At 36.9% G+C, this 9,432-nt stretch overlaps 1 protein-coding gene across 2 annotated transcripts in view; it reads right to left on the bottom strand.

Annotated features, from left to right (window-relative positions):
* Positions 1-4,310: 4,310 nt before the first annotated feature.
* The window catches only part of gpm6a (glycoprotein M6A), an 81,266-nt gene continuing 76,144 nt past the window's right edge, over positions 4,311-9,432 (bottom strand). The window contains 2 exon segments of one of the 2 annotated variants that reach the window (NM_001079383.1): positions 4,311-5,880; positions 5,997-8,092. In NM_001079383.1, coding sequence (NP_001072851.1) covers positions 7,940-8,092 — 153 coding nt within the window. In that variant the 3' untranslated portion in view covers positions 4,311-5,880; positions 5,997-7,939. 2 annotated transcript variants of the gene reach the window in all.

Below are 9,432 nucleotides of genomic sequence, written 5' to 3'. Positions count from 1 at the left end.
TCACATGTTTTTTTGCAGCCACTGGAGTCTATGGCAGTTTTTCCACGGCGAAAACCTGGCAAAATTTTTTTCTCTTCACTACAGAAAAGGAAGTGTGCAAAGAGTAAAAACCAGGCACAACCCACCATCTTTTTCACTCCTGCTTTAATGAACTGACACAGGTCTCTGAAACATACTTGTGAATAGTGATGAGCGAATCTGCCCCATTTCGCTTCGACATAAAACTCGCGAAACGGCAAGAAAATTCACAAAACGGCAGAAAATTCACAAAATGCATTTGCCACACTTTTTTTTTTTTGTCGCCTGTGTCTTTTTTGTCACCCGCATCTATTTTTGTCACCCCATTTATTTTTTAGTCACCCACACTTTTTGTCGCCCACTCTTTTTTGACACGACCATGCTTGGTTTGACATGACCGCACCCAATTTGATGCGACCGTGCCCTTTTTGATGTGAGCAATTTGACACGCGACAAAACAATTCCGCGTGACAAATTTTTTCACAGCAAATTTTCACTGAAGTTTTGCAAAACAATTCGCCAATGGTGAAATGCGCAAATTCACTACGAATCCATGCATGCCGAAAAAATTCGCTCATCACTACCTGTGAATACTGTCATTTAGATGCACAAGTTAGGGAGTGGCTACAGGTGCACGGAGGGGCATTTTTGTCAACCTGGGAGAGCCCCTGCAATGCCACCCACCTTGGCACCCCTGCACTTACGTTTACAGTGTCAGATTGGGTCTGGGGGGGCAGCATCACTAGGGTAGAGAGCGCAATTGCACTCTCTACACTAACAGAGCCGAATTTCCATTCAGCTTTTTGCTGCCCCTAGTAAATTTGGGGGCGCTGTCGCCTGAGGCAAGTTTCTCAACTCACCTCATGGCAGCTGCACCCCTGGGTGCACGGCTGGGACAGGGATGTGGTCACCCCCCAACACTGTATTGTAACCTTGTTGTGGGGTCTATGTTGCCCTGAGGTTGCCCCCCCCCACACACCTGACACTTAGCTTTGTGAGCATCACATAGGTTCAAAGAGGGGCTGCATTGCTAGTGCAGAGAGCCCGATTGTGCTCTTAAAGTTACCAGGAGTGGCTTTTTGCTGCCCCTGGAACTTGAGGGCTGCTGCTGCCTGAGGCAATGTTGCCTGCCATTGTGGGTAATTAAAGCTCCAGCATTAACAATGTTGTGCTAAGATTTAGGTGAAAGTTTTTACTTTTGTGATTTGCTTTTGTACCTTTGTACTTTTGTACACAATGGGAGGCAAAAATGTGTTGTTTCAGGTCTTTTGTTTTATGTGCCACAAAACACTTGAGAATCACTTCTTGGCTTTGTACCTAATAAACCTCAAAGGGAAACTATCACAAATGTAAAACTCACAGACCAAGCAGTTTGTCATGAGACAAGTTTTCTATCATTTTCAAAGTATTCGATTTCTATCCCACTCCTCCCCTAACCTCTCTCACCTTGTCACCTTGTTTCTGACAGCATGCTAAGTTCACCATTGATGATTTGAATAGTTAATAGACCAGCAATTTCAACAACGTGAAAAGTCATCAAAAATAAACTTGGCATGTAAAAGCTGATGAGTTTCTATAGAAGTCAATGGAAATTGTGTCGCAGAACTTTATTTATTTCCCAGATCATTTCCAATACAGTGGCACCAACACCTTAGACAATATTCTATTTCTGTTTTGTGGTAAATCATTTACCTCAAAGCAATAACTCAAAATGATTCAACACAGAACTAAGCAGTTTGCCTATGTAAAAACATGCCTGTAATGTAATTAATTTTTTCTTCTTCCTTATATAAATTATTGTAAGCCGTAGGTTCAGAGAATCTCCATAGAAATATGAGCTTTATCTATGTAAGCTCAAAAAAAATATTGGGCCATATATTATTTCATTTAACATTATTTTATGGTTAATCACGTGGCAATTTATGGGCGCAATTTAATTTGAGGAGAGAAAATGTCTCTTCTTATTCAGGTCCACTTTTTTCTCATAGACTTCAATAAGTTTTTCTCCCTGAATTGCATCCGGCTCTATGGGAAAATCTGAAATTAAATTAAGAGATAAACTATTCTCGTCAAATTATTGTTGGAGAAGATTTTTGTAAAACTCTAGTGCAAAATGGACACTGAAAAACATTTATTATTTAATTGAAAATAGTGCAATGCTGTATTCTTCATGTACTTTACTATAGTAAGCTCCATCTACTGCTAATCTTTTCTTTCTATGCAGTGGCCCTCACAACATTTGTTTATTGTCAAGATTTTTGCCACAACACAGGAAATCAGCAGCACACAAAATTCACAATGCCTGAAGAAATTTTTACTCAACTTTTTAAAGAGCTTAGTTCCAGAAAAATGAAAAAAAAATATATATTTTTTTTTATTACAAGTAGGGGATCCGTTATCTGGAAACCCATTTTCCAGGAAGTTCTGAATTACGGAAAGGCGTCTCCCATAGACTCCAATAAAATAATTCAAATTTTTAAAATGATTTCCTTTATCTCTGTAATAATAAAACAGTATCTTGTACTTGATCCCAACTAAGATATAATAAATCCTTACATAATTTTTTAACAGACATAAGGTATGGAGATCCAAATTACAGAAAGATCCCTTATCCGGAAACCCTTCCCGAGCATGCTGGATAACAGGTCTCATAGCTGTACCACCAGAAATCTCTTGCTGCATTTTTCAGCATTTATGTATTTTTGCAAGTTGTTGCTTGAGCTTTTCTCTATTTGTGATCATGTAAAATTCAATCACAATTAAACCATTCAATATTTTCTTTCATAAATATTAAAAGCAGCATAAAATACAATAGCATGAAAAGTCATGATCACATTTTATTGTAATATTTTTTATAATCTTGAAAAGATTTCAATAAATTTCCTCCTTAATATGTAAAACATATTCTGAGTTTTTGTGGAAGATATTTCTCCTTTTGTGTTCAGCCATTCTGGGCTTCTCAAGTTGCCTTAGGGTGTTATTGATTAACGTTTGTATATTTTCCTGCAATGTTTTTGCTCTAAAAGTCATGAATTTGAATTAAGGTTTAAAAAAATGTGAATTTTCAATACTTATTAAACCTTGAATATAAAACGTTGGTGTCTGAAAGCTTGCGAGTTCATGTAGAAGTCAAGGGGACTGCCCTAGGCAAAATTTCAGCTATCTAGTCAATTCCAGGTTTTCATTTTATTCTGTACCTTGTTGGCTCGTGAGTGAGTAAAGTGAGTGCTGAGTAAAATATGAATTTAAGGTATTTTAATTTTTATTTTTTTTTTTTCGTTTTTATTCAAATGAATGTTACTCTTCTGATTTTTAATAAATAGTGTAATATTTGTGTTTTTAAAAAATGTAAGGTTTGGCAAAGTAAAAAAAAAATAAAAAAATTACACAAAAATTAATTTTTACAAATCACCCCCTAAGGGATCCCCAACCTTTCTTACTCAAATGTAAAAATACTTGGAGAGCAACACAAGCATCATAAAAGTTCATGGAGGAGCCAAATAAGGGCTAAGATTGGCTATTAGGCAGCCTCTATGCACACTATCAGCTTACAGGGGCTTTATTTGGTAGGAAATCTTGTTTTTATTCATCCAAAACTTGCCCCCAAGTCAGGAATTCAAAAATAACTACCTGGTTTGGGGGCACTAAGAGCAACATCCGAGGGGTTGTTGAGCAACACCAGGAGCCACTGGTTGGGGTTCCCTGTTCTAAGTCATAGAATAAATGTAAAAAAAATCCATGGTCACATCAAAAAAAGGCCAAAACAGAGAATTTTACACCATTTTGTGAATTTTTCTATAGTTTTGCGAGTTTTTTAACAAAGAGAAATGGGACAGATTCACTCATCACTACTATTAGTCTATGATTTTACTATTTTTGTCTTTTATCAAAACTCATAATAAATTTGCATATTTTTACCCAATAAAAATTACAGACACTGTATTAGTTCCATCTTTAAGACTGTGCACTTTCTTTTGGAGGAAAACACAAAATAATAAGACATTCCAACAATAAATTACATAAAAAGTCTGATTTTTTTTTATGAATAGTGATATCTGATCTGTCCCATTTGGCTTTGCCGAAAAATTTGTGCAACGACAGTAAAATTTGCGAAATGGCAAAAAATCAGGCAAACACGCCCGTGTCTTTTTTGCTGCAACAGCACCCATTTTGACGCGACCGCGCCCAATTTGACGCATGTGAACCCATACCTGGTGAAAAAATTCCCTCACCACTATTTATGAATACTGAAAGATGACTAGATTAGAAAAAAAACACTCAGTACAAATAGATACACAAAGTACACAAGTGTGTTTATTACATTTTGCAAGCACATTTTCTACATTTCAAAAACGCCACCATCAAGCTGTTGGCACATTTATGTACAAAACAGATTAATTATAACGCCTGCTACAAAGCATTCTTTGTGAAAATACAAACTCTAATACCAGAGGAAGCCAAAAAAGCGTCAACATCATTACACTGATCCATAGGACATTTGTTTAAAAATCACAAACTGTTTGAGACACAAAACTGAAACACTACTATATCGAATTTGAAAGAGGTTTAGAAGAATAATTCAGGAAAAAAAAATTTGATACTGCACATTGTAGCTGGCAGATGTTTAAAAATAAAATCTAACAATACTAAATGTTTAAGCATGCAACAAATAACTATAGCAATATAATGCGTGAAGTATAGGATTCATTTCATTAAAAATTCCCATGAAGTGTGTGTAACATCACAAAAATATTCTCTTGGGGAAATTCATATAATACACAGATTCCCATGTGTGTTTTTGCCTTAATAAGCTTGGAGCCTGAAGTGCACTAAATCCCGTGTGTGTTTTTCTCCTAATTTGTGTGTCAGCATTTGAACATTACAATATATTGATTCTCAAATATGAATGCTGTCTCTGCCATTAGCTAGGAATGAGCACTAAATTATATGACTGCCTAACTCCTTTTTTAGATTTTTGTAGAAACCAATGTCAAGTAGCCAATCCAAAAGCCTTGCCATGTATTATACAGTTTTTAGGGAGTGTACCATGGGCTACTCTATGAACAATTGTCCTACTGGACAAGATCCTCCAATTAAACTAGCTGGAGACTCTTGCTGGATAACAAGGCATCTGGAAACCAAATGGGAATTAACATGTCAAATATGTAAGATGCCCACTGTATGTTACTTTTTTGTAGCACAAATTGACTAGAGTTTTTTGGTTTTGTTTCCTTACCTCCCATTATTGTTGCAGCTGGAGCTGTTAAGGGAAACTACAGATATGTGTACTTGTTTATAGTGAAGGGGAAGTTGTACTTGCCTTACGTAAAGGAGAAGGAAAGGTTAGAACTAAGTAAGCTTCATCAGAAAGGTCTATGTGAATACACCCAGGTAGCTGCTCTGTGAAAAGAAACACAGCATTCCTTTGCTTCTATTGTTTACACATGGGCTTCTGCATCAGATTTCCTCTCTCAACTCAAACCATCTGGCCTTAGGTAAGAGACTTGCTCCTCTCTTCCCCCTCCCTCCTCTCCCCTTCCCGTTATACTGTAATCTAAACTCAGAGCTACGAGAGAGCAGCGAAAGACAAGGAAACAGGAGTCGCATACAGGGAAATGATGTCAGACTAAGCTAATATGGCAGCTGCTATCTTAAACAAACAGAGAGATTTTAGGGCTGTTTAGTCAGGTATGGGAAGGCATTCTACAGAACAAATATAGCATTCTAGCTTGCACTATTGTGGCAAATCTATTGGCAATAACCTGCCTCAGTAGCTTTCCTTCTCCTTTAATAATACTTACACAATATTTGCTTTATATTAACCCTATAAACTGTGAATATAAACCAAATATTGATAAAAAATGTAGGGAACCCTTGTGGTCAAAATTAATTAGGTGTAAAAATGACAATTTCAAAGTGTGCAAGAAGAACAATTTTACTTCTTAATTTTGTCTTAGAACTGTTCCCTACCAGTTGTAATGTAGAAAATCATGTCCCAGTAAAAGACACAGAGTCACCTCTGTATAAGAGTCATTGGTGTTCTGATGAACAGGAAAAACATGGGTAATTAGATTAAAATTGTACTTAGTTTAATAACAATAATTGGTGACAAGTCCCTTTTGAAAAATGGCAATGCTGAGATATAAAATATCGATCAATTAATATATTATTTGTTTTTCAAGCCAGCAGTAGGACACTGTAACACATTTCAGTTATCAAACCAAAGTCGTTTATAAAACCTAAAGACTCATTAACTATTATATATTATTTTTTCTTACCATAGCTACAAAGGTGTACCACTCATAAAGAAAATACCAACATTTTGTTATTCAACAATTAATCTCTGCATGCCATTTGCATTAAGGATTGGCCATTGGGTTGTTCAGAGCTGCTGTTGAGCGAAATAAGCACCAATATCTGATAGAAAATAAATGTGTTTGACAGCTATAGCACATTTGGATGAACTGCCACATCTGTCATCCTTGATAAATGTGTAAATTCATTGAAATATTTCCTGAAATATCTCGAAATTTTACATAAAAAATATTAAACTGATTAAAATCTTCCCAGATTCTCCAGTTTGATCTTACTTACCTTACTCATTTAGATTATCACATGTTGATGAATTAACCCCAAGAGTGTTTTCTTTTAATTATCAATGAACTTACACTGCGAGATATCACGATGATTAATAAAGTGCACAAAATGACCAAGAATGTTTAACCATGACAAAAATGTCTTGCCAGGAATTTCAAGATTAAAATACACTTTACAGCATTCCTATAGCAGTTCAGAAAGGCAAAATAGCTGAAAACACTAAAGTTTGGTCCAGTAACACAGTTATTTTGAAAGTGTAAAAGATATGTGGTGCCTGTTTTTAGGTAAAAAGCATTTACATAAATAAAAAATGCTATTTGTTGGAATGCTATTTGCGGCAAACACAGAACACTGTCTTGGAATGTTCTATGCGGTGAGGTTCACTGACAAATGAAGCAAGCTGTAAAAGACTTTAGGATGTTCATGTAATGTCCTTTGATTCTTAATAGCATGACATATATTTTTACAATATATATACAGATAAAAATGCTAAAAGCAAATCATAATTAAATGCCTAAATAGTTACTTGAGCCACATTTGGTTGGGAAAACATCAATATAAGCTTTCAGGATTAATGTGATTAACTGAAACATTTTCATATCTGGAATGGGAAGTGCCCATGCACTAGCATTACAGTATGCATGCTCACACTCTGAAACAGTTGATTCTGTCATTGACAGAATTGAGAAACTGAAATTTTTGTTAGCGTACATAAATACTAATACAGTAACACCCATAAGAAGCACCTCTTAACCTGCCGAACAGAAAGCACACCTATGACTAATCATAGGGCCAACACATTATAGATGGCCAAACTATCCATGCATGATTCCAAACTAATAGCAGTTTATTGTACATGCTTTCTGTACAACTGTCCCTTTGTAGATTACCTGTAGTTAAATTATTATTATTTTGTTTTTTGTTTTTTTGAAACTCAGAACTAAAAAGTATAAAAAGCTTTCTCTTTCAAAAACATAGGAAACAATGCAAAATGTTTTTTTTTTGTAAATGTAAAACACATATAAAGTGGTTAAAAAAAGGAAAAGGACATTTTTATTTCACAATTACTTTTTCATTATCTAAGAAACCAGTCACCTTATGACAATTTGGGAAGGACTATAAGGGGTGCTCCATATTACATAATAATGTCACACAGACCACTGTGAAGAAGCCAAGTGCTGGTTTATCAAGGTTATGAAGATAGGTGCTATACATCGCTACCTATCTTTTAGGAAAAGCACTTCATTTTCATTATACAATGGAAGGGAGGCTGTTAGTTAAACAACAAAGAATTGAAATGTTACAAATAAGCAGGATTATTATTTTATGTATATGCATTGAGCCTCTCTTTAGAACGAGTAGAATGAATATCATGCAGCTCCTGTTCTTCCTTAGACTTGATGTCTTCATACTTCTGCATTCTGCATGCATCTTTGACATAAGCCCAGTTAGCTGACAAGACCATTAGGTAGTGGACCTATAAAAACACAACAGAAAAGTCCTCTTGAGTCTTTTATCACATTGTGTTTCATTTGCAAACCCACTGAAGAAAAAACATTTAAGCAGACATCAAATATTGAGATTGGACAACAGCAAGGTTACATAGGGGCACATTTACTAATCCACGAATCCGAATGGGAAAAATTCGGATTGGAAACGAACATTTTGCAACTTTTTCGTATTTTTTGCGTTTTTTTTCGTAGCCGTTACGACTTGCGCGAATTGTCGCAACTTTTTCGTAGCCGTTACGATTTGCTCGTATATTGTTGCGACTTTTTCGTATTGAGCGCTCGTAAACGGCGGGCAAACCTTTCAGACTTTGCATGATTTTGGAAGCCTTCCATAGGACTCAATAGCACTCTGCAGCTCCAACCTGGCCCAAGGAAAGTCTCCCATAGGGCTCAATGGCACTCTGCAGCTCCAACCTGGCCCAAGGAAAGTCTCCCATAGGGCTCAATGGCACTCTGCAGCTCCAACCTGGCCCAAGGAAAGTCTCCCATAGGGCTCAATGGCACTCTGCAGCTCCAACCTGGCCCAAGGAAAGTCTCCCATAGGGCTCAATGGCACTCTGCAGCTCCAACCCGGCCCAAGGAAAGTCTCCCATAGGGCTCAATGGCACTCTGCAGCTCCAACCTGGGCCAAGGAAAGTCTCCCATAGGGCTCAATGGCACTCTGCAGCTCCAACCCGGCCCAAGGAAAGTCTCCCATAGGGCTCAATGGCACTCTGCAGCTCCAACCTGGCCCAAGGAAGGTCTCCCATAGGGCTCAATGGCACTCTGCAGCTCCAACCTGGCCCAAGGAAAGTCTCCCATAGGACTCAATGGCACTCTGCAGCTCCAACCTGGCCCAAGGAAAGTCACGATACTGAAGCTTGAATGAATCCGAAACTTTCGTACTTGGTGCGACGGCTACGAAAAAGCGCAAGTCGTAACGCTACAAAAAAGTCGCGACAATTTCCAAAAAAGTTGTAACGGCTATGAAAAAGTTGCGACAATTTACGAAAAAAACACAAAATACTGATCATTACGAAAAAAACGCATTCGGTTGCTTTTCGGACGTTCGTGGATTAGTAAATGTGCCCCATAGTCAGGTTACATAGTATTTACAATTTTTACTAGCAGACTTGGGAATCCTGTACCCCTTATTGGAAATAAAAAGATACCATCAGACAAAAACTTAGGGGCATAAAAACTCACCTGCAATCTATTCATTCCTATGGGATTTTTAGAAGCATATTTATCAATTAGTGAAAGTCAGAGTTTACCAAATGATAAACATGCCTCTTAAAATCCCATAGAAAAGAATAGAACTCGGTGA

This window comes from Xenopus tropicalis, chromosome 1 (assembly GCF_000004195.4).
Source record: "Xenopus tropicalis strain Nigerian chromosome 1, UCB_Xtro_10.0, whole genome shotgun sequence".
NCBI lineage: Eukaryota > Metazoa > Chordata > Amphibia > Anura > Pipidae > Xenopus > Xenopus tropicalis.
Note: the sequence above shows the minus strand (reverse complement) of the source record. Positions and strands in the feature narration are given on the sequence as shown.